A 25,777-nucleotide genomic window follows, 5' to 3' on the forward strand; every position below is an offset into this window, starting at 1 on the left:
TTTTCTAATAGAAGCCTCTCTTTCTTCACAGCCACAGCAGGGACACTAGGTACCTCCAGTTCGGAGGTGGCATAAAGTTCAGTGTGAAAGACTTTTGTGAACACCTGTACTGAGTGTATTAGTTTGGTAACTGCAGATGGAAAATGCTGGGAGCCAGAACAGATTGTGATGGAAAAACAGGACAACTGGATCATTTTTGAAATCGTGACAAATTGCTTGGGTTGTTCCACATTGCAATACCTTTATAACTCAGGTAGCTGCAATCCAGTTTGGTCAGGCAATCTTGCAAAGCCATTTCCCTTTCCGTGAGGTCATACCTCAGATACTGAATTCTCCTCCCTGCAGCACTTTCTGTGCAAGTCACAAAAGGGTACTGTTGGTTTTAGATGCCCTAAAGTATTCTAATTCTGAACCACTGATGTAATGGTTTATTCAGCTTGTTCTGGTTTCTGTAACTAGCAGCAAAACCGCTGGCAGATACCAGATGCTTTGTTGTTTTTTAGCACTGCTGGCAGTGGTGTTAAGAGTTAAAAGCCCGTTGGCGTGAGTGCATTTGATATTTTAAAAATGCCGAGTGCCATCAGTGCTAGGTACTACTACAATAAATCCCCCTAATCTCTTACGTTAATAACGTGTGTTGTGAGGGCTCCAGAAATACTTTAATGTGGTTTTGGCGTAATGCTACTTCATTCTGAAATGCAGTGAGCTTTGGGGTAGAAAGTATCAAGCTTGTTAGTGCTGTGTTGCATGCGGTGTTAGGGATGTGAAACTCCAGCTCAGGGGTCACCAAGGCAAAGCCCTAATTTCAAGTCATCACATCTTTGCAAATGAGGTAGGGATGTTGAGTTTCATGGTCTCATTACAGACACCTACTCATGATTAATGGCTTGAAACAGATTTTATTGTTTAAATAGAAAGAGCTGAGCTGCACCAGGTGAAACTGTAATCCCAGGTTTAAAAGGATCTATATAAAAAGTCGTCTGAGTTGGCAAATTGCTGGTTTGCCTAGCTGATGAGGGAGTTCTCTGGTTTAGAATTTTATTTTTTTTTTAGTCTACCAGAGAAATATCCCTGCAATTTTACTAATGCCTCAGACTGCTTTATGCAGTGTGAACGGGTCTGAAGAGGCTTCAAGGATTGATCAGCTTTGCTGCAAGGAGATTTGAAGCTGGAGGTGAGCTTGGAGCAGTGACTTTGTGCTGTGTAGTGCCTTTTATTAACATGCAAAATAGAAGAAACTGTGCATCACTGGAGGAGGAGGGACAACGTGTGGTAGGCCATTAGAGGGACAAAAGTAGCGCTTTCTTTTTAAAAACACCTACTGCTGGAGAGATGTAACCCTAATTCCTGATCCAGTCCCTGAAACCGCAGTAAGAAATGGGAGAAACCCTTCAATTCCCTTCTTTCAGGCTCAACACAGAAGTGCCCCGGCATCCTGCCCGTTACCGCTGGTGGCACTTAGCGGCTCTGTGCCTTTGGAGGCAGCGTGGCCCTGGATCACCTTGGTGGCTCCTGGAGCAGAGGAGTCTTTCCACCCTTTGCGCGTTGCAAATGCTAAGACATATCTTGCTTCCCGCCACTTCTGTGAGCTGTCCTCTTGGGCAGATTGGGGACTGCCTCAAAGTACAAACTGGTAACAAAATAAGCCAATTAAACTTCAAAGCAATGCTCGCCTTCAATTCTCACCGCCGTTTTTATATCCTTGCCTGGCTGTTGCTGGTACCACGAGGACTGATAAGGGCCTGAAAACTGCTGTCGTGTAGGTGACCACTGAATGCTGGGGACATGTTTTGGAAGAGCTGCCTTCCGGAGCTGCTACTTGCTGCTGGCTACAACAGGGCAAAGTCTCCTGGAGCTCGATAAGCTTCTGTGCTGAGGCTACAGAGGCAACTCTCGGGGATGTGAGTTATGAGCCCAGCCTGAATCACAGCTGGGAGCATGCTGAGCAAGAGGCACAGATTTAACTTTGTAATAAGCTCCCAGCCCATACCATGGAGACAGGCTGGTGTTGCTCTAGTTCCAGTGCCTGTTGCGCACCCCTGGTGAATGTGTTTCACAAAACACTTCCCAGATGCCTGGTAGATTTGTTTTATGTGTGGTATTTAAATAAGCTTGGAAAAGGGCCTGTGGGTAGAGAGAGGAAGGAGCTGCAGAATGGGATCTGAACTCCTTCCTAACTTTCACTGTGTTGCCTTGAGCAAACGTTGAGCCCTGTGTCCTCCCAAGTCAGAGGGCAGCTGGTGTGGAGCCGTGGGGAGCCAGGCAGCGCTTGAAGTGCTGTATGATCTGCTGGGGAGGGCTGCTGTGGAAGTGGAAGGCGATGTTACGGATTGCCGTCACTGCTAAAAGCCTATGTAGAGCAGGGAAAGCTCCACAGAGGATTGCAACAGAATGATCAAAACAGTCTGCGTTTATAAAGATTAAATTACAACTTTGCACATCTACGATTAAAGGAGGAGCTGTCAACGGCTAGCTTGTGTGAATGCACAATTCAATTTGCATTTTGTAAAACTTCAGATTGAGAGGGTTTTTTAATCCCTGTGAAACAGGAACAATAGGTGCTGGCTGTTGCCAGGTACATAATGCGTATAGATACCATGCAAACTTCTTGCATTGTCCTCTGTAAAGCTGGATTTATAGCACTCTGCTTTGTTGCTCTAGTCCCGAGCTCCACCCTAAGCTTCCTTATGCTCAGTCGTCTCTCTGCTTGGGAGTCTAAAAGCAGACAGGGCATGCTGTGCCAGTTACAGACTGCGATGCGGCTGTGAGTAACCGTTCATGGAGTCAAACTCCCCGCTCACAAAAGGGGACAGGCTTTGCAGTGACTGCCAGCCGTGCTCGTTCTGGGGCTTCTTTAGGATAAAACTCCTGCTTTCAGAGACTGCTACTCTTCCTTCTCTGTGGTAGTATTCTGCTTTAGCAGATGATGTTTTTCTGTCTTCCTCTTCTGGATCCTCTAGCTGGAGCTGCAGCTGTTTCCCAAAAGTGACAAATTGGGTCACTGCTCTGATTTCAAAGTGAGACGCAAATTTAGATTTGCAGTCTCCACGCCTCCCAGAGCAGGAGAGTAAATGCTCGTGAGCCAAAAGGTGCCACACCTGAACAGACCTCCACTCAGCTGGAAGATTTGTTTTTTTGGCTCTGTAGCACTTGACATTTGGATATTAAGACAGTAAGTTCAAATTTCTTGTCCACAGTAGGGAGCTCAAAAGCAAACCTTTTAATAGAGGTGAAGGCAGAGTCTCTGATTTGTGTAACTCTTCCTGTCTTCATGGAAGGTCTGAGGCAAGCAGCGAGATCGCTGAGGGAGCTATGATGCGTAATTCAAAGACAGCAAGCAGCGGGGATGGATGTCCAGAGAGGTGGAACTCAGGAAAGTGGTTTTGCATCAGCCAAGTGCCAGGGGCTATAAATTGATTCCACTGTCTCAGTCAGAGGGCGCTTGGATTCTCCTGTGGCTCAGTTAAGGCACAAATAAGCTCCTGGGGACTAAGTACTGCTAGCAGCACATGCTGCTTCAGCAGCAGCATCTGCCTCGTAGCTGGCATGAGTACAGGCATGTAGAAGGATAGTCATTTGTAGCCCTGTGTTTGCTTTCACCTGAGCACCTGTGCATAGGAGTTCCTCTTTCACTTTTTCCAAACCATGGATTTATGTTCTCCATCAATAGCTGCTTCACAGCAAAAATTGCTAACAGGGAAAATACATTCCAGCCTCCCAGACAAGAAGATGATTAATGGGCCTGGAGCATTGTCTGAAAGTACCTAGGATTTCTGAAGTAAGCTGATATGACCCAGCAACCATCACTTGCATCAATGTTAACTGGTGTGTAACAGTTGCATCAATGTTAGTTTGAACTAGGAAGCTTTTCTCTTCCATGAAAACACTGGTTAGTTAGGATGACCTCTGGCAGCAACAGAATGTATGAAAAATTTGCTGATGTATCCTTCACATTTGGAGAACGGGGTAGTTTCTTGCAGACTGACATCCAATAATGATGTTTCCAGCAGCCCTTGCCATATGCCTTAGCCTCCTGGTTGGAAACTTTGCCACTAAGTCGCACTGTGTGCAGAACCCCACTAATTAAATGTTGCGCTTAAGGCTTATTTGTGCACAAAACCTGTCTTGAATTTCCAAGTGTATTTTCCTCAGCAGTTGTAATTCAGCAGACTGCATTTGGTTTTGAGTTGGAAGTAAAAACACACACAAAATGCTGTTGAAATCTTACTCTTGGACTTCCTGATTTTTCAGAAAATGGGGGGTTGAGGTCCTATGTAGAAGACATAGATGTGGAGAAGAAATTCTGGGTGTTTCTCCCACTTGCAATGGCGTGAGTGAGCTCCTGTCCCACTAATGGACCAATTGCATCTCTGAGACAATGACAGCTGCTTGCAGTGAAAAGTGATGACAGAGAAGGACACCACATCTTTCTGGCAACAAGATTTAGCATTGAGAAGCTGGTATGAGATGGCTAGCTAACTGTTCTTGGGGCGCTTTGGCATTGGGAAGGTCTGTACCATCTTTTGCAGACCAAGCTGAGCTGCCCTCGAGCCCCATGAGCGTATTTAACACAGTGGAAAGCCAGAAATAATAGTATCGTGCTGATACTCTGAGAATTTGTTTCTCTGGACGCTGCTGTCAGGTCCCCTCTGTTGTATTTCTTCAGCAACATCTGTGAATCAAACCATTATTCTTCCTTCAAGAAAGACATCAGTCTTTTTGCTTAGGCATTGCATTGTCCTTTGCAGCCTTCTCCTAATTCTGTGGAAATTACTGTTCCAAGCCTTGGACAAATCAGTCCGTGTGTGAATATAGGGGTCACACAGAGCCTGCCCTGAGATGTGTCTCATTCTGCCAGCAGTTTTCCTTCTGAGTGTTCAAAGGAAGAGTGTGCTCAGAGTGTTCTGTCATACAGAACAGGGAGTTTCACGTGACTGGATCTACGGGGGTTTTTGTCCCTTTTGTTTCTTGAAAAGCGTAGCTGTGAGCTACAGTATAGACTTTTAAAGGCTGCGTTTTGTTTGCAAGAAGTAATCTTTGTTGAACACCTTGAAACACTAGGACAGGAGCAATCTTCCAGCTGATGGAAACAGAAATGTGGATTTGTGAGGGAGCCAAGGTGGTCATGCTGGAACTTAAACTTCCTTGACTGCCCGTTTTATTTTTTGGAACCAGGCTGCTTTGCTGGGAATTTTCTAACCTGTTATTAATGCTCCTGAAAACCAATGACTTGATGGAAGCATCTCACTGCAGATTCTTAGTTCTCACCTCAGCTATAAAGATGTGCTTTTCTATTTTAAGTGATGGACCTATTCAATTACAGTACCACCTACAAGTCGCTTTGTAGGCATAGAAAGGGAACAAAGGTCTGTTGCTGGGCTAAGCTCCCCTTCTCAGGAGAATAAAAAGAAAGCTACTGTAATGCCTCATCTCAGCCTTCTTCACAGACACCTGAGCATGACACACTTTTTGCAAGGGAGAATATTAACGTGATCTGAACTTAATTTCTTGAGCTGATGACAGTTTCCCACATCATCCAGTTCTTGCTGAGCTTTCCACCCTCAGTAGTGCCCAGAGGGATAATATTCCACAACTGCTTGAGTCCTGAAGTGTGTTTGTCATTATTTAATACATTGACATTTCAGAACCAGGACTTAGTGATGCTAGGGCTGGGCAGTTAGTGTTGTAGCAAACATCTCAGCACAAAGTCATCTGTCGTTGTACTGGGACCGCTGACCACTCTTGTCCCAGTCACTCGTCAGAAAGTCAGTTGTTAAGACCACAACTGGTTCAGCTAGTCTCAGCTACATTGCTAGCTTGAGACATAGCCTCCTCCCTCATCCTTGCCCAGAAATCCTTGACTTGAGTGAAGCGTAGTTTAAAAACGGAGGCAACTTTTCTGTTGGAGGACCTGAACTGAAGCCACCGTGGTTTTTTACATGAGATCATAACTCAGTGTGGCCTCAGCTTTATGTATGTCAGGGAGAGCTTTTTCTGTGCTGAGTTTGGAAAAGGGCAGGTTAAGATGCTTAAAGAAAAATGGCCAGATGGTTTGACCCTGATCTTTCTTTAAAAAACAAAAGATGCAAAAATTTCAGAAGTCAAATCTAGGGAGTGGAAGGATTTTATTTTGATAGCATTCCCCTTTAAAAAAAAGGGAAGAAAAATCACCTGCCTATACTCTTGTAAAAAAAAAAAAAAAAGCCTTTTTTTTTTTTTTTTTTCCCCAGCTCTCAGCAGTGTTGTGGTTTAAAAGGTGGATCCAGACTCTAGAGTGTTAACCCTCTCTCCAGTGATCTTCTGTAGTTGTACTCAGGTGCTCACAGACAGCTGCAGATTCTTCCCCCCTGCCTCTTGATAGTAAGTCAAGAACAGATGCTGCAGAAATACCTACAAAATATTTAAGATCACACCTCTCCTCTGTCACTTGCTCTTGGAGAAGGCAACCAGATCGTTCTAATGTGAGGTGGCGCTTCCTGGCAGAAGCTTTGTCTGCTAGGGTAATGGCGAGCGGCATTTCAGATCGCTGGCTTCTCTTACTCTATATAGCTCCTACTGTATGTTCCCTTCTCTCTAGGTGTTGAATTGTTGTTCTCCCATAGTATTTGACTTCAGTGTTTCCCTACCCTTGTTTCTTGGGGGGGGGCCATGTGCCATCACGCTGCTGACAGCACACGCGTTTGAGAGGATTACTTTACATGTGCCTCTTCTGGCTTTTTACGATCCTGTCTCTTTCAACATATGATAGCAGAATATAAAGTAGGTCACTTTATTTCCTTTCTGCTTTTCTCAGTTCTGCAGCTCTTGTAATCTTTGAATTCTTTCTGAATATCAGACGGTTTTGGAGACTTGTGACTGGTAGAGTTCCGCAGGCTCCTAAAGCCTCAGTCGTCATCCTGGATTGGGCCTTAACAGGGCACTAGGGACATCTTTCTTCATAGCCTTTGTGTGCCTTGGATACCCCGTTAATTAGTGCCTTTGACGCATTTTAGAGAGATGAGAAGGAAGAACGATGGCAGCCTTCCTAAGGCACAACCATTGCTTGCTGCTGTGATGCATCCCGTGGCTGCTGCCAGCCCTGCCCTCCTGTTCTGACTTGATTGTAGCTGGCAGTAGTCGTCTAGAAGCAGTAAACCAAGTGAACAGCTCTACTTATTATCATTTATAAAAATGCACCTAACAAAAGCTCTAGGCACAGTCACAAGTCAGTCCTTAAAAAGGCATATGGAGGGAATTCAGTCTGTCCTGAGTCAGACCAGTCCAGGCTACTGCAGATTTACAACAAACCCCAGAACTTTAGAGTACCTGAATTTTTCAACCTGCAGACTTGCTTTTGGGTTTTATTCATACAGCCCAAGGTGGTAGAAGCATTGGGGTTAAATTACAGCACCGTTTCACTGAAACTCCCCCTTCTGAATGATTCTCAGAACTGTAAGGTCAGAGTAACACAGAGATGTGGCCACTTCAACTTCTGTCACTTGGTTTCTCAGCAGGATAAGTGCAGGATCAAATTGTTCTGTGTCAACCCAGGGTGAGAATGGACCTCTATGGTTTATCCCACCTTAAAGGTGTGTCACTATGTGGTCAAATGCATGCAAACTCCAGATTTTGTTTAACATCTCTGAAATGTGAGATAGAGTTGGAGATGCAGAGAGAGCTGGTCCAAAGCTTCCACCCAAGCTGCCTTCTGGTAGTGTTGAATTCCTGAGAGAGGAATGCTCAACTCATACGCGTGGTTAGTTAGGAAAGGTTAAGTAGAACGTGAACTTGTGTGTATTAGTACAAGGTGTAGTTTCTCAAGAAACTTGCTAAGCAAGCATAAAATCCTCTTTAAATATAGTCAGAAATTCAGATGTGAGAATAATATCAAGAGGGCAATGCAGCAGCATTCTGGGAACAGCAGAGTTTACGATTCCCATTAAAACAAAAATAGTTGTGCAAATAAAACTACCAGCTGATGCAGTACAAATTAGAAGGTTTGAAATCTAGAGAAGAAGCAGCTGAGTTATTAATTCCTGAACTGAAGCCCTTAAGTCCTTTTCATGACTGACTTCTGCTTGTCATCTAATCCCTTTGAATCTTGGAAGACACAGACCCAGAGTTGTGCTCTGCTGTGGAGTAAGAGGAAATTTAACCAGTGAGCTAAATAAATAAATTGATTAATTGGCAACAATAAGGAGCTGTGTATGCACCGTATCTAATTGCTTTTTTATATTGTCTTCCTCTAACTTCTTGGAAGACATAAGTTTGTGGGTTCCATATGCAAAAATACGCTAAAAAGCCCCACCTCACTGAGGTTTTGAACTTTCAGCTTCAAAGATCGTTGTGTGCATCACCTTATATTGCTTTGGACAGTCTCTAATGGGGACATTGCTCAGCCAAGCTGAATTTATGCAGTAGAAATTCAAGCTGAAATTGAACACACCTCTGAATCAAGGAGTAAATCAAATCTCATTTCCTTGCTTACAGAGAACATGGGCTGTGTGGGCTTTCTTCCTCCTCGGTAATTTTTATTCTACCAGGTCAGAGCTACCTTTTCCTTATGAGAAATATAGAGTGAGTGGCTTCCCTGAGCCTTATTCAAAAACCCATCAGAGCTAATAGCTTTGAAAACGTTTGATGTCCAAGAGGCACTTGGGAGCACTAAATCCTCACACAGGGATTTTTAGACTGTAGAACAATGGTGCACTCCAAGCACTGCAGAAATTACCGTGGAGATGATGTTACCATTACAGATCCTGCAGGTACTTATCTAGGAATATGGGAGAGAAAGCAGAAGCCTTGGTGATCAACTCTTTATTGTCAAGAGAGTGACATTGTCTTTGCCTAAGTCTTCAGTAGTGCTGTATTTACAAATACATCCTATCTCTGTAGACAGCATTCAGTCTGAAGCCGTGACAGCAAAGGGTGCGTGCTTTTTGCTTCAGAGGGCAAGCGTTGAGGATAAGTAGTTTTCCAGCTTGCTGCTCTGTCTGCTGATTAGCTCAGCTTGAGAATTCAACAGCTAAAGGTTCTTTGGACAAGAAGCAAAAGTTTTGTTCTCCTCATCCTTTGGAGAGAATGGGTCCAGTGCCAGCACAAGTCACCTTTTCCTTGAATGTCAAGGGTGGGCATACAGCCAACACAATCATCTTATCTGGCCCATTAGTAATAAATTTCCACTTTGTGTCATGTCCTTCCTGCCCATCAAGCATCTGAAGCTCTGTGGAGGTAACACCGTCACTCTCATCGCAGTAAGGTGCCTCTTTTCAGTCTCTTCTTAGCCATACGTTCTGAAGAGACTGGTCCTCTGTGGTGTTTTGGGGTTGTTGCTGGGAGCATCTGAATTGTGAGAAAGCTGGTGCTGCAGAGGTGGTAGGTCTGATGCTTTAAGAATATAAGCAGAACAAACACTAAGTTCCCAGGCATACAAGCCCTTTTTGTACTCCAAATATTTCTGGATTGCAAGATGCCACTTTAACTGTGGCAGGAATCCTTCCTGAGAGAGACAGTTATTTTCTTGGGCCTTGATTGCTTCTGTTAGGTGTAAGAAGAAATTACTAGAAATAACTGTGTCAGCAACTTTTGGTGCCTCTGTGTTTATTTCAAACAATGCACGTGAACTTCTTTCCCTGAGAAGGGCAGTAATAAGTGGCAGACCATTTGATTTCTCAGAAACTTCTGGTCTATTTTCTGTGTGTGGTCTGTGCCCAAGTCTCTGCTCCCTCTCAGAGTTACCTTGCTCACTGTTTGCTGGCCAGCTGTCCTGTACATCTGCATTGCAGTCAAGAAGTGTCTCAGCCCACGCAGTTTAGCATCTCATCAGGCCTGCCCTTGCTAGTGATTGTCTTGGGTAGTAGTCTCTGTATTTCCAGCTGTCCTACTAGCTGTTTAAATGTTTCTTTTGAATTAACTTAACTGTCAACTTTAAGCAGTTCTGTTTTTACAGGCTCCAGAGGGCTGGAGCACCTCTCCTCCAAAGAAAGGCTGAGAGAGGTGAGGTTGTTCAGTCTGGAGAAGGCAAGGCTCCAGGGAGACCTGATCGTGGCCTTTCAGTACCTAAAGGGAACTGATAGGAAAGATGGGGAGAAATTCTTTAGCAGGGCCTGTTGTGATAGGACAAGGGGTAATGGTTTTTAAATAGAGGGAGGCAGATTCAGACTTGATATAAGGAAAAAAAATTTTACAATGAGGATATAGAAACACTGGAACAGGTTGCCCAGAGAGGTGTTGGATGCCCCATCCCTGGAAATATCCAAGGCCAGGTTGGACAGGGCTCTGAGCAACCTGATTTGGTTGGAGATGTCCCTGCACCTTGCACGGGATTTGGTATAGGTGAGCTTTAAAGGTCCCTTCCAACCCAAACTGTTCTATGATTCCAACAGCACAAAAGGGGATAATTTAACAAATTAAGACATCAACAAGCTTCACTCCTTCAGCATGTCATTTCACAAATTATTTGGTTCTCTTATTTCTGCCCACATCACAGGCTTTGTCCTTTCCTTTTTCTCCAGCTGTGCAATGCGGATTAGAGTAGCATTCAAAAATGTTTCTGGGGTTTGTAAGGAGCCGTTTGGTCAGGACAAATTTGATCCCATCTCCTTGGTAGGAATTTCATCACTGTCATAATTCTTATAAACTTAACTTGCACAGCAGCATTCTCAGTTTCTAGGGTGCAGTCATCTCTGTTCCTCTTCCCTTCTCAGTTACTCCTGATGTCAGTACTGTGCCTGGTCATCAGCACTCTCAGTGCTTCTGTCCAGAATGAAGAGACTTCTCAGTTGCACATTAGAATGCCTTATTTCTGAAATAAGTGCCTTTGAAGGGGGAGCTCCAGAGTTTGCATTGCAGTTTAGGTGGCCTGCACTTAGATTGACTTAAACCACATGGAACTGCAGCTTTCGAGCAGACATCTTGCAGTTCCCTTTGCATTACAGGATTTTCTGTTTGTAAGGATATCCAGCAGCTTATAGCTGTCTGTTCCAGCTCCAGATTTGCAAAAGCCTTAATAGCTTAAACTTTTATATGGATTGAGTCACAGAAACTTCTAAACACTCCCCACCTTTCCTTATTAGCTAGCTATCTTAGTATACTGCTACTACAGTTTTTTTTTTTTTCTAGCTATTTGTAGCTACAGCTATTTGTAGCTAACCAATTAGCTCTAGATCTATTTCTTTTGGGCTATATCATTAGAAGGAATTTTTGCAGGTTGAATTTATAAGTCTTTTAAAGTCTTTAAGCTGTGGTAAAGTCATCTAGATATTGCTTTGCAGGAAAGGACTCCTGGAGTCACTGTAATAGCCTGGAGATGTTGACTCAAGGCTCAAAAGTGGTCAGAAAGACAAAAAAATATTAGAAATTACTGGACAGAGAACAGAAATAAAACAGGAGTAGTGTGTTGTCACTAAGTCTGTGACAACCCATGTTTTAAATCTTGTGTATCGATTCCAGTGCCCTTATTTCAGAAAAGATGTTGTAGAGCTGTAAAATAGTGTAGATAATCAAACAGTTATTTGCTTCCAGGCTTCTTGCTTGTATTCAAAAGTTCTGATTTTTCTTGTCTTAGAAAGGACTGAAATTAATTTTCTACATGTGGTCAGTTAGGCAGGTGAGCTCTGGATTTCCTTTCTTGACCTTTTAATTGCATCTCCTCAAGCCACTGAATTATTGCCTTTTATCACTTCCGTTGTGCAATTAATAGCTGGCCTTCTCTTGTCACTATTTTATTGCTTAAATCTAAGTAGGAGCTACAGAACTGATCTTTCTAAGCTCTGCCCCTCCAAATGCATACCTTCGTCTCCCAGTCCTAGCTTGGTGTTTCTCTGGCATGTCTTACATTGTTTTGACTTGCTTTAAATATATAGCATCCTCTTGCTTTGTGGGCAGTTTTTTAGTGTCTTGCTATTTGGCTGTGCTACTTCCTTTAATTAAATTTATTCATGCTGTGCAAACCAAGTTTAGCAAGATTTCTGATAATTAAAAAATAAAAAAAAATTAAAACAAACAAACAAAAAAACCAACCTAAGCCAAACCTCATGGGCTAGGTAGTTAGCATATACTTTTTCTCAGCAAGTGTCAGGCCGGGGCTCTACTAGTAGCACTCATAGAGGCTGTTCACTTGCTGGTTGCTGTAAAAGAAGAAGAAAAAAGAAAAATCAAATGCGTGGTGAGCTCCATGGCTTTTTGGAGTGTCTGTGTTTGACTTTCATATGTCTTGATCTTCAAGTCAGGGTCCTGGTGAGGTTTTTTTTTTTCAGAGTCAGTGTCTGTAATCATTATACCACGTAGAGGTCTGTGGTGGCTGCATGAGGAGCACAAGCTGTCTTAGATCCCCTATTGATTCATGTGAACCTGACCAGGTAACATAGTTCCAGAAACCTCCCATGACTGCAGGTATTTGATTCGACTATAACCAGAATAAGCCTCCCCAGTGTTTTTTCCCTTGAGCATAATTAGGTTTTGGTTTCTTTGAACTAGAACAGTCTACTTGCTGTCAGGGTTTGATTGAATGAAAGGCTTTTGTTTCATACCCTGTCTTAATCTGTTCTCTAAACAGCCTTATTCCTGAGCCAACTGTCTTCTGGGCAAATTTGAATTTCTTTACTAGGAATGAGTTTCCTCTGGTGTACATCAGGTATCCTGTTGTCACCTCATCAAGGCAATCTGAACCGAAAGTTGTGTATATGAGTTTCAACGTTTGCCAGGCTGCTTTCTGGCTGCTGGCCCTAGAAAGATTTTATTTCTGACCTATTCTTAAAATCTTCAGCTACTGTTTTTTAGGTTCTTGTAGCCATCTTTGTTTTCTGTAACATCTTTGTATGTCCTGGCTTCTTAGTTCAACTGGAGCAGCGGCTCACAGCTTAGATACTCTTTTATCTTGTTTTGGGCACAAAGGTTACTGGTCTTACTTTGGTCAGTTGACTGGTGCTGGAGAGCTGCTGCTGTTTGTTTTTCCTCTATTCAGGGTGACAAGGTCTTCTGTAAATAAAGGGTTGTACCAAAAGTTGTACACAAATCACAATATTAATTTGCTGAATGCTGGTTAGCCACTTAGGCTGAGCGGCTAATAGGCACAGGGAGCATAAGGATGCTCTCTTCCTCTTGTCTGATGTTTTGGTGACAGCAGTTGATTTACTGCTGTGCTAGAATGCAGCTGGTAGATAAAAAGCTTCTCCTGGAACAGCCCATCACATTTCAGCACTTAAGATAATTGTAAGCACAATGGGGAAATAAAAAAATTAACGGTCCGTCCATAGCTATCTGCAGTGCATTTCAAGCCTTGGCAGAATTGCAAGTGCTCTTACGTACCTAGCAGTGAGAAATGTTTTCATAAATGCCACCAGCTGGAGATAAGGGTTCACAACTCCAAAATGGGCTGTAACTCCAAAATAACAAATCTATCTATCTCAGGGTTTTATGCTCCTGCCATCACCCTGGCTGCTGCCTGCCTTCCTCACTAAATTTCTAACAACAGGCGAGCTTAGTGGACGTCATTCAGTTTCTAGTGAATCTCCCTATCCAGGTCTAAAAGTCTGCTCTGGAGGGTGCTTATTTTATTAGCTGATAATTTTAAAGATAATTTGTTTCAGGATCTTTGACTTCTTTTTCTCTGCCTGGGCTTTGGAAGTGCCAGTGTTGTGCAGTATGTGGATGTTCGTTCTCTTGGCAGAAACCCACTGAAGCCATTTTCCTCCCTTGAATGACACAATCGCCTCCCGTGTTTCCTCTGGAGAGCCCATCCCTGCATTTTGGGAAGGAGAGCCCAGAGTCCCACAGAGTGCGCCAGGCTCTTTGTGCCAAGTGGGATATGCAGATTAGTATAAACCCACTGACCGTCTTTGGTACTGGGAAAAGGGGATTGATCTTCAGAAAAAGCAGTGTGAGGCGAAGTGCATTTTTGTTCCTTGTTCTCCCAGTCCAAACGGGTTGAGCAAAATGGATTTAACACATATAGGAGTTACCGTGTGTGTAGACGTGACTTCTTGAAATTACTCTGTAGTAAAAGGATTCCTAAAACCCATTTGAGGGGGTTTGATAGTTGTTTTCTGAGCTATCTGATAGAGTGGAGGGAGTTACAGAAGGGAGCAGAGAGTTTGTGTGAAATTTAAAAGGAATTGTGTTGTCAGTGTTGCACTTGGCACCCTAGCTTGAGTGTGGGGTCCTTTCCCGTTCTTTCTTACGTAGTGCTGATCTAGCCGTCCCTTACGCTTGTTTACCTCTGTGCATATGAGTGTGCTTGCTTGAAGCCAGGAGCATGAAGAACTGAAGAAAGTTGAAGCCATGGTGAAGTGTTTGCAGACTTTGGGTTAAAGGGCAGGTTCTTTGGAGAAAGGTACATTAAAAGTATCAGCAAAGCTGTCAACACTGTTATATTCCAAGCTACTGTAAAGTCCCAGGGTTGGCCCTGATCTCTGTGGGCTGGCTTTCTGGTGAGGTGAGCAGGCTTTCAGTTACCTGACTTCTGGAGCTCAGAGGGTCTAGCACAGGACTCCCTAGCCCTCGTGATAGCTATGGGGATGTAAAGGGTTATCAACCACATTAATATCTTCTGTTTGTCTCTACCTTTGACAAATTAAGTCTCCTGCAAGCTGTGCACGTAGCTGGTCTCTGTGACCATATGTCTCTGTCGGTGCTTGCCTTTGTCCTTTTTTTTTGCAGCCTTTCTACTTCTCAAAGTAACTGTTGAATCTTGTGAAGGCCTTTCCCAGGAGAGCTTGGAACGGGCGTTCCATTCAAGTGCGAATGTATAAAAGTGATCTTCAGAAAGGATTTGGGACATGGAGGGTTTGTCTTTCCTCGTGTTTGGGCACGGAGTGGGCACAGCAGGACTGCCAGGAGTGACTGGCAGGGACGAAGGACAAACTGATGGGTAAAAGCTGTTCTCTTCTGGGCTCCTAGACATAGTATGTCCTGGCTAATGCTTAGTGAGCTGAGCAGGGGAAGATTGGCAAACACAAACTAAAAAGTGATTGAGTAACCTGGTGGGAACTGTGTGCAAGGGATCCTTGCACTCACCTTAGCAGTGGAAGCAGGGCGAGGCACCTTTTCTCCCTGTCTCCTGGCTTGTTCCATCTGTCCCTCTGAGCCTTGTGCATGTGTCCAGCTCCACCACTGAACAGGAGACTCTCTTGGCTCCTGTCAGCTTGTGTTTCTCCACAGTGTGTATTCATGGCCCAGTGCCATCCTGGGGCTCATGGGCAGCTGTGCCCACCTCTGCAGACCTTTTTCCCCCCATAAGACCTGGACAGACCTCTTGTGTTTTACTGCCCAGCATTGCTGAAGCATTCTGCACCAGTGCAGTCCTGTTTCATACCACCAAGGAGAAATTTGCCCTTCATTGCTTTCACTTAATCTTTTGGGCTAGCTGAGCTTTTACTATTGGAAAAATCCTCCTTCCTGGAATTTTTCCTACCTTCAGGGCAGACAGGATGATGCTTTCTGCTCTGGGAGTGACAGTTGTGTGAGCTGGTGGGGGCTGTCTCACAGGCTTAGTCTGAGCAGCCTTATGCTCCCAGCCAGCAGCAGGAGAGGACCGTAGGTCCTCCACTTGCGTGTACTACAAACAGCAGCGGCTTGATGCAGGAGATGTGGGGCACTGGGGCAGGAATGGTGATGCGCTGTGTATCCTGCATGTATATGGCATGACTACGCTTGCATCTCAAGCCCAGATCTTTGTCTTTCTCACCGTGTGCACTAGACCCACTCTGCATCCTCTGGATCCATAGATGTGTGCTGTACGCACAGCGTATCTTGGGAATCTGAGTTGTTAGACTGTCATAGCAACACCCTTTTCTGCTTGGTATTCATTAGCCTGGAATTAATACTCATGATTTGATGAGCTTGGGGGTGAGGGATGATGTTGAAGCATCAGCACTGCATTTAGTTCCAGGACAGCTGCTAAAAGGTAAGGTAGTGCTGGGTCAAAGAACGGCTCCGTGCTGCTGCTTGTCCTAGGGTGGGTGCTTTTCTTGAAGCCGGCGTGAACGGGAGCTGCTTCCAGCACACATGTGTAGCACTGGCAGTCTTAGCGGATTCTGTCTCTGAACTTGACTCCTGCAGACAGTGAAACGGGGAAGATGAGTGCAGCTGGGGTCTGGGCAGAGTCTGTTGGGAAATGTGGCAGCTGTGTGTGTGTTTTTATTTAACTTCTAATTATTTAGTTATGTGCTTTGTCTTTGGCACTTCTGGGGATTAATTCTAGCAAAGACTCCAGCCTGCATCAGCAACTTTTAAGTTGCTCTGCGAGAACTGTGATGCCATTTGGAAAAAAAAAAAAAAAAAAACCAAAAAAAAAACCAAAAACCAAACCAACTTTTTCCATATTAATTAGAAGATACTACTGTAAAATTTATGTCAATTATCTGGCACTTTATTATGGAGAGGCAGTAGCCTCTTTGTAGTCCAGGTGGCAGCAGCCTTTTCATTACAACAGAAGTGTTGCTACTCAGTTGAATTCAGTAGGAAAAACACTTGGAGATTATGAGTTGCTTGTGAAGATTAGTGGGAGAGAAAAAGGGGAAGATTTGTACTGAATCTGGAGTAAACAAGACAATTTGAAGACTACAGTGTAAAATTCACATCAGGCTTCCACTAGAATAGGGAAATCCTAATGTCTCTTCCTACAGCCTCCATCCTCTGAGCTGAGGGGACAGGCTGCTGGGTTTGCTCACGGTGTCTTGGGCTTTGCCTAGATTTCAGAGATGGGATTGCCGTAATTCCCTTTATGGTACTTAGACAGTGACAGGTACTCCACCACCTCTGTGGAGAGAATAGAAGGTGTGTTTGTCTATCCCCTGTGCTGTGTCTGTGCAGTAGCGTTGGTGAGGGCATCACACACCCCATAGACCAGCTGCTCCATCCTCCAGCATGGGATGGCTGGGACAGAAGCACCCAGCTTTTCTGTCCTGTGCGGGCTTGCTAGGCCTGATCCGGAGAGCCTCCCCTCCTCCAAGCCTTGTGAGCTGCATCGAGTTGGTGTAGGGGGCAAATGCATTTTAACCTGGAGTTTGTTGGGGAGGTTTTTCGCCTTTTGCCTTGATGCGAGATCATTCAGTCAGTTCTTTCCCAGCTGTTTCTGTGCTGTGGTAGCTAATGACTGCCTTACGGGCATGGTGAGGCTTTAGCGAGGTGCTGGTGATGTTGACTGATTGCATTCTTGTCCTTTCCTGTGCTGATTAAAAAGACAGTGTAGAGGCCTTGCTTTCTTCTTGATTCTTTTTTTCCTTTATTTTTCTGTCATTACCTGTGCCTGCTTCCCAGAGCCTACCCAGGTCCTTTGCTGGCTGGTGTGAATTGGTGAGTTCTCTAATTATATGTTGCAGTAAGGCAGAAACTGCAGTTGCGGATGATGAAAGATTCTGCAGGTTAAAAAGTTACTAAGTAATGAAGCATACTGTGTCTGCCAGATAGATGGGCCCTCATGTGGCATGTTTCCCGTTAGATTTCATTGCCGGCGCAGCTCCTTCTCTGACTTTGCTGCTAACTGTCACTGTGTTCTCCTGGGCAGGATGGGGATTGGAAGCTGCTGCTTGTAATCCTCTGTTTCCCCAGGACAGGCGCTTCCGGAAGATCCGGTCTCTCCTGGGGGAGTGCAGAAGTCGGCTCTTCTTGAGGACCAGTCAGAGGGAGCAGCTCTGGTGCAGTAAGGAAGGAGCCTGTGTGTAGAGAGTGGTACAGCAACACACAGTCTGTTTTGAATGCAGTATAATTCTGGGCATGGTTCTGGGGGAGCTGGTTCCAGAGCTTGTGTCCACAAGACCCCCCTGACCCTTCAGAGGTTGTCTATCTGGTTTACAAGGGAGCAGCAAGCTGGTGGATGCAGCACAGTGAGGAGCCAAAAACTCTGTGAAATAATCTTGTTCTTCTGCGTACAGTGGCATGGCATGGGTAGGATGCTGCGGAGAGCTGAGCCCTGCGTTGTAGGCCAGCCCCCTGCTATGTTACCCGGGGGGGTGCCTCTACTCACAGGTTGTCGGTGTTACTGGGGAAGGAGAGTTACGGGGCATGGGCAGTTGGAGCTGAAATCCGAGTGCCGCAGAAAGCGCTTGCTGCTCAGAGCAGCTCCTGAAAGGTTGGTCTGGGGACATGTACACAGGGACCTGAGTCACTAACACTTCTCTGGAACTTCTGGAAAGCAGTCAGTGAGTGAGTGGTGGGGCAGGGGGTTAATTTGATGGCAAATTATCTTTAAATTACAGTGGTGCAGCTCCACTGAGTTCTAGTTTGTAGTAGTGGAGTAAATGAGTGAATAGCCTCTAGGGCTGACACAGGTATCCACAGGAAAGGAATTCAGCAGCCTCTGCTTTTCTTGTGTTGACTGTGTGTCAGAGTTGCTCACTTCTGTCATATTACATTTCTAAGACTCTGATCCCCCTAAAGTAACCTCCAAAAAGAGATTTAGGTTGTGACTTGTCTTCATTTAATTTTTTTTGCACTGTAAAGATCAAGTAAAGCATTTAAAAAAAAAAATCATTTGCCCTGCATATTTATCCGTACAATCTGAGGAGTGTCACATCTTATCTTTCCTGCTGCTTACTGAGAAGCTCCTTGGGAATCATCTACAGTCCATTTTCTTCTATCCTTACCTGACAATAAAAGTGGTGGTGTGGGGGGTGGCGGGGGGAGGAATTACTATTTAAAATCCATGTGGGAGAGTCCAGCTAAAAATCCCTTCCTTTTAAAGTTATTTATGCTTCACCATCTTGGAACTGATACTTTCCACTCTTCCATAGAGACTTCTAGGAAGACCAGGTCAGATAAGACCTTGAAGGAGAAATGCTTTAATCTCAAAATTAAATTCCTCTCCTTCTTTTGTATCTGACAGAAAGGTGCAGATAAAGATCTGTGTCTTTAACGCAAAAGAGCGTTCTTCCTGCAGTAGTTTTCCTGGGCAGAAGTGAAAGCAGTGCATAAGAAGGGCGAGGGATGCTAGCAGGCAATCTTCTGTTACACAGAGGCCGTGAGTTTTTTGTCATCTGTGTAGAAAGCTGATGCCTTTCAAACCTTCATGTTAGATGCTGTTAATACCTTCTGCTGCTCTTTAACCTCTCCTCTGTCTAACAGCTGCATCTTAAAGAGCAGATGACTTCGTTTCAAGGATGGCAGGTCCTAATCTCAGTAACAGTTCCTATCCATTATAGGGTATGAAGTGAAATGATCTGTGAGTGGGCTTATCTCAGATCCCACGTAGCATTTTTTCTCAGCAGCAGCAAGAAAGGGAAATTATCAGGCAGTGAGGAGAAGCTGTTTATTTTTAACTTACCCTTTCTTTTTAAGTTCTGTTTCATAATTAAAGCAGATAAGGAGTGGAAGCCAATGAAAATACATAGCTAAAGGGATAAGCTGATCTCAGGTTTACTGCAGAGATTATGATAAGTAGTAGGTAACACACGAGAGAGTTCAGGGCCTCTTGTTCCTTCCCTGTCCTCCTAGAGTTCTTACCTGCCTTTCACATGTGACACAGGAGGCCTAATTTAAAGGATGCTGCTTACAGAGCTCGCTGCTGCCCTTGAGGTTTACTCCTTCTCACAGTGGTTTGAGGATGTACCTGTTGAGGATCTGAAGAGGTCTCTACTCAGAGCTAGCAAGGAGGAATCCTGCTTCTTGGTCAGCTTGTCTTCCTCAGACAGACAGGAGCACTGTGATTCACGCAAGCTGCTAGATTCTTTTTTTTTTTTTTTTTTTCTCAGAAGAAGACGCATTTATACTATTACTCTCCATCCCTAGTGGATAGTTGCATCCCAGACTAAATTATTCCTGTACCCAGGTGGCTTGCTTTCATCATTGCTCTTGTCTCTGTGATACTTCTCACAGCTTCTGTGTACAGGAACAAGAGGACCAGACTGAATTTGGAGATGGCTGTCATTGCAGGGGTTCTCCCTCTCTGCCAGTGGAGCTGACAAGCAGCATTAGAAAATGAGTCCTGGAGAGGAGGCTGCATGCTCTTGCAGCAGCAGAACGCTGACAGGCTGTTCTTAAATAACCTTGCAAAATACTGATTGCTACCCCTATCTTGTCTCTGCAATGCTGGAGGGCAGCTGAGCTGCAAAGAGACTCTGCTGTGTGACTGTCTCACCTGGGAACCTCTTCTAGGACCCTTTTTTACCCTCTGTCCTCATTTGGATGATGCCCTGCCACCTCACCCTAGCCTGCTTCTAAGTGTTTGCATGTGTGTCTCTGTGTACCACTGCCGCATGCAAAGTTTTGGGGGAAACAAGACAGGGAAAGAAGTTTTTGAAGGGAGCCCTGAGCAAGTCTAGAATTCCTTGAGTAAAGGATATAAGGACATGAGTCATTCCTGTAAAGGGCAGGTGCTGCCAGGGCAATCGAGGGCAGTGTTTACATTTCTGGGAGAACAAGAGGAGAAGTAGAAGGGTTCCATATGGTTCTGGTCACTGTTGCCCTACACCCTCTGCAATGCTTTTCTTGGGATCATTTCTGAGTTGTGAATGCCTTTTCCTTTGCACCTTAGACTATGTAGTCCTCCTGGCTGAGGCTTTTCCTGAGCACAGGCTACTGTAATGTAAATCTCAGATGTTGATTTTCTGCCTGTGCTTCTGTTTAGCTCTCAGATCAAGTGGTAACAGCCTAAGAAAGAAGTTCATGTGTTTAAGAGAATTGTCTCAAGCATATGTTTTGCCCAGGAGAGCTGAGCTATATGATTCCTGGTAGGAAGACTATCATTACTTACCATCTCACAAATGCTTTGAGGAATGCGCTTGTCCATACAATGTTTTTAAGCTAAAAAGCATTGTGGGAGTCCCTCATGGTGTTCCCTAGTTACGAAAATGAATAGTTCAATAGAACAGAAGCGTGTAACTGTGAACTTAGAAGTATAGCCAAGTGCTAGGAGCAGAATAAAGCAGTAACGTAAGCTGGGGTGCTTTGGTTGCAGGGAAGGCAGACGATAAAGTGGCAGACAATGAAGTATCTCCTGGACAGGAAGATCTGGATTTGTGTCTCCACCTGTTTCCAAAACCAGAGTCCATACCGGAGTTGGTGTTCTCTTAGTGCCTGTCAAAAGTTTGTTCCCGTCAGGAGAAAGTGCAGTGCTCTGTGTGGAACCTGACCTGAGCAGCTGTGGAAGCTGGCGGTTTAGCCGATTGTGAATGGTGATTAGCAAGCCAGGAGGGAGATGTGCTGGCAAAACTGGCATTGGGAAGACCAGGGGGTTGGACAAACCTGTGTTTGCATAGTGCCTACTGTGTTACATTTGGGTGTGCACTTGGTAATGAGCTGCTTAATTTAATGAGATTGTGTCTACTTCTCCTGGTGGCATAATAGTATTTGGAAAACTACTGCTGTCATAGGCTCATCTGCTCTTCCCATGAATGAAGAAATTCTGTAAATTTGAGGGCTGTTCCTTACTGGCATTAGGAAGACTTTAGTGCCCACCTCCGTGTTGTTAGTCATGAGCCAAATATTGGCTGTTGAAGCCATGTATATTGCAAAAACAGGTGCCAGAGCTGTGATCTATCTCAGCCTTGCTTTTCCTATGCTGAGGCATCTGTGGATGCTGACTCGTCTGCTCTATTTGGCTGTCTCTGGCAGGTTTTGGAAGTGGTACGGTCCAACTACGACACGCTGACCCTGAAACTGCAGGATGGACTGGACCAGTATGAGCGCTACTCAGAGCAGCATAAAGAGGCTGCCTTCTTCAAAGAGCTGGTAAGCTGCCTTGATAGTGCAGAAGCAACAACCCTTTTCCAAAGCTTTTGCTTATGACTGGGGCAGTGGCATCTGGGGTATAGCTGAGCAGCCCTGTTAGTCCATTGGGCTGCCTGCAAAGATGGGGCAGGAATAGGATCTGAACAGACAACTGCATGTCTCAGTTGGTAAGAAAGCTCCCTGGAGCTCCCTGCCCTGCAGTGCATGGCTGGGGAGGAGCCACCAGACTGCTCAGGCCAGCAGCTGGTCAGTCAGTCTCTGTCCCTTCTGCCATGGGGATCCGCTGTGGTGTATGGTGTACCAAGCAGAGCAGCTTAGCCTTTTTTTGCTGTTGTTAAGGAGACTTAACAACATAACTGTTGTTAAGTGTGGGTCTGAGCAGAATATATGACGCTAGTGAAACACTTGCCTGCTTGTTGCTTTCCTCTGTCACTCACAAAATAGGATTCCCAAGCAAAGAAAACAAAGGCATTCCCTAGAAATGTCTCCTTCTGACCGAGAAGACTAATGGTAGGAAGCCCCGCAAAAATAATATAGCAAAGACAAAACTGAGTCCAAGTAATTTTGGTTGGTAGTTATATTCTTCAGTAAGCCAACTTGTTCACCCTGCTCCAGAGAGCCTTGCCACAACATTTTCTTGCCTGATGGCCACAACACCAGGGAGGCAATGTTTTTGTAGTGGCTGATATCTGAGGGGAGCCTGTTTTTCCTCACTTTTGAATCATTACAGCTTCAGCAAAGGGAGAGTTCTCTTAACTTTGGCAGCTTTCTCCAGCAGTTTGGGAGCTGATTCTCTCTCCCAGTTCCAGTTCTGTCCTTGCTGGTTGATGAGTAATTGATGCCTGCCCACTCTGTCACGAGTCTGCATGAGTTTGGGAATGTTATGCCTCCCTCTGTCTGCTCTGCTCCAGAGCAAGCTTGCCTGAATTGGTTTTGCTTCCTTCTGTGGAATGCTTTTTAATGTTTTTGGGGTCATTCCAGCAATGCCATTGGGTAGTAGATGGGCAAAAACACTTGCAATCACTTACATGCCATTTTTCTGTGCTCTTTTGTGTCTTTTTTGTCTCTCTGGCCTGCTGTTTGATACCATATCTGGAATATATGCAAAGAAATTTGGCCGTAGCCTTCCTGTGACATGGCCTTCTGTTAACTATACCTTCTAAATACGATGCATTCATCTGTTCTGTCCCAAGGGCTCCTGCCCTCCTCAGCCAGCATCTCCTTCCCCAGCCTCTTGGCTGTGTGACTGCTCTGCTTCCTGCGTGCCCCACTTTCCACTTGGCCTGGCAGAAGCTCAGGCTGATCATGCCAATTGATTAAAATTACATTCTCAGTCCTAAGATCATCACAGCTACAAAACGCTTCAGCTAAAATTATTTTCTTCCTAGCCTAATCTTTTTTTTTTTTTTTTTTTCCTCCAAAATCCCAATTTTGTATCATTTAAGAATCTGTTTAGCATAACCGGTCCCTCCTCAAATCCCTTCTGAAAACTGCCCGTCCAGGTACCCCTGGGATCCTCTCCTCAAGAGCATATGAAAGCCTGAATAATTACTGTCTAAATGTGCTGATTTGACCCAGTTGTGAATCTGTTTAATCCACATTTCTCTAGATGCCCTGAGAATTGGGACCCTATTAAATGTTCTTTACTCACAGCTATAGAAAATCCCCTGCATTCCATTAAGCCGTTTCCTCAACACAGCGGGAAATCGACCTGCTATGTTATGATTTGTCTTCAGCAAACCCAGCTGGCCTCCCGTCCTCCACGCTGTTTTTACGTCTTGGTGCACTGTAACTGATGACTTTATTAATTGTTCGAACAGCTCATCAAAAAGGCCCTAATCTGCCCTGTCCTCCCCATATCCTCTTCAAACCAGGTTCTTGGCCTCCTCTTTGTGAAGCTTCTGAGTCTTTACTTTGGCTTCCAGTGCTGGTCTGATGTTGGATAATATCCCCCCACCCAACGCATTGTGTTTAACTGCTGAGGTTTGCGGGATTTCATGGATGGCGCAGAGGGAAGTTGCTGCAATTTTCTTCGTTGGCATTGCCCAAGGAGCAGGGCTGGTGGTGAACTACAGGTTTCCAGTCTGGTTTCCAAACTCACGCTGTTCCCATCAGGTCTTCTTGAACAGGATCTGCTTGCAAATAATTCTTTCCGGATTCTGCCTGGTGTTCTTACCTTTATCTGTGTGATTGCATTAAAGCAAATCCTTCTTGGTGGGGAATGACATGCAGAAGCCTTTTCCCTTTTCAGCTGCCTTTTCATCCCTCTGTGCACCCATTAAGTGGGTGAGCAGAAACTTCCCCAAGCCATTCTCTTGGCTCCTCTATGCTTAGAAATCTTGTTCTCACTCTTTTGACATGCTTTGCTAATGCACTGCTTCACTTCTGTGGCTTTGCCTCAGTGCTGCTCTTTCTTGCTAATTCTAAAGAAAAGTCTGCTTTCTTCTCCTATTCCCTTTTCAAAGAAGCTTTCAAAGGCCTGTGGTACTGCAGCCACATTGTGGTGGAAGGTGATGTGCAGTGTTTTATCAACTGGGTTTTCTGGCCTGTTGTGCCACCTTTGAGGAGGTAAAGGAAGGAAGTTAGGAAGTTTTCTAACACTTTTTATTTCTTTTTCTTTGAACCCTCAGAGATGTCATTTGAGGTCTGTGCTGCTTTGATAGAATGAATGGTTTGGATGTGAGCTTTTGGTCCCTCGCGTTGCAGCTGGAGAAATGTGTGGAAAGATCAGCATCTTTCCAAAACATTCACTGTCTTTGCAGTTGGATAGGTTTCAGCAGTCTCAAAATAGTCTGATTAGAGATTGATTTCTGCAGGGGAAATTACACTAATTTGACTCTTAATTAGATGTAGTAGTCAGTGTAAACCTTCCTGCCATTGTACAAATTTCTTAAGAGCTGCCTGTTGATTGGAAACAAGTTTAATTGATGAGACTTGCTGCGAAACAGGAGTGTCTGTACGGTGTTGCACACGTCCAGCTAGAATGGCACAAAACTAGAACGGAATAATGTTTCCTCACATGGTTAATGCCACTGCTTCATCCATTCTTTCATTTGCTCATTGTTCTCCAGGTGATGTCAGGATTTCAAGCATTTCCCATTTCTTGAAAGTCTGTGTGTGGGTTAAATGTGATCCAAGCTCTGAGCTTACTTTCTGAGGCTGATTTTGGCCCCTTCTATAAGCCACTATGGAGAGTTCTGGTAGCCTCCAGGCTGTCCACTACATCACAAGCTAGACAGAGTCCTGGGGCATAGCCTCATGGATGGAGCAGCTCAGCCAGCCTGCAGGAAGCTTCTGAAGTTTGTCCTTGTTACAGGCTGACACCTCCCTGTGTCGCTGTCTGGTCTTCCAGTCCCAAAAGGGAGATGAGCTCTGGCTCCCTGTGCTGAGCCTTGGTGCTGGAGATAACTTGATTTAACTCTAATTTGAGCTATTCTTAACTTTTAAGCTGGTTGGCTCAGAGCTGCCTGCTTTCTCACAGGAGAAGAAATGCTAGGCAGAGATTTGTAGAAACGTCAGAGTCATCCTGTGTGTTATCATGCCCACTCCTCTCCCCAAATTGTGTTAAAGCAGATCTAAGTCCATCTGGACCTCTCTTGGCCAAAGTTTGTGTCTAAGTTCCTCTTGAAACCTGAAGCTGTCTTCAGATGAAAACAGCTCTGCACTGGCCCCAGGTGATCTGCTTCACAGCCCATAGGTTTAAAAGCATTTCCTCTTTTCCAGTGTAAATCTTCTTTGTCTTACTTTAAGCTGAGTATTTCTTGCCCCATCCCTAGGGAGCCAGAGAAATATTACTCACTGTTCTCTTTCTGACCTCATTTTACATTTTGTAGAGTGTTTGCTCTATTCCTCCTAAAGCTTCCGCTTGCAAACTAAACAGGCTTAATTTCTTGTGCTCTACCCCAAAGCCACAATTTCTGCTAAGCCCTGTGTTCTCATCGTGTGCCGCTGCAGCCTCCCTTTCTGGGCTTGTAGAGGCTGCTGCCACATCCTTCTTGGAGACCTTGATGTGTACGCAAGTTGGGCATCTTCTACTGCTGGTGCCTGGCCCCTGGCAGCAGTTTGTGAGGCCAGGAGCTCATTTCTGCTTGTTTTTCCTGATGCTGGGACCCATAGAAATGCTTTTAATCAG

The 25,777-nt window shown here is 44.8% G+C and overlaps 1 protein-coding gene across 6 annotated transcripts in view; it reads left to right on the forward strand.

The window, feature by feature from the left end:
* ARMH3 (armadillo like helical domain containing 3) overlaps positions 1-25,777 on the forward strand; it is a 125,783-nt gene that overhangs the window by 96,014 nt on the left and 3,992 nt on the right. For 4 of the 6 annotated variants that reach the window (XM_086751778.1, XM_086751781.1, XM_086751779.1 and 1 more), the window contains one exon: positions 21,529-21,645. In XM_086751778.1, coding sequence (XP_086607904.1) covers positions 21,529-21,645 — 117 coding nt within the window. Of the gene's footprint in view, positions 1-4,251; positions 4,461-21,528; positions 21,648-25,777 lie in introns of those variants that run through there. The other 2 variants (XR_015259027.1, XR_015259028.1) reach the window with 1 other exon arrangement.

The sequence above is a fragment of the Chlamydotis macqueenii genome, chromosome 7, assembly GCF_036417535.1.
Source record: "Chlamydotis macqueenii isolate bChlMac1 chromosome 7, bChlMac1.mat, whole genome shotgun sequence".
Lineage (NCBI taxonomy): Eukaryota > Metazoa > Chordata > Aves > Otidiformes > Otididae > Chlamydotis > Chlamydotis macqueenii.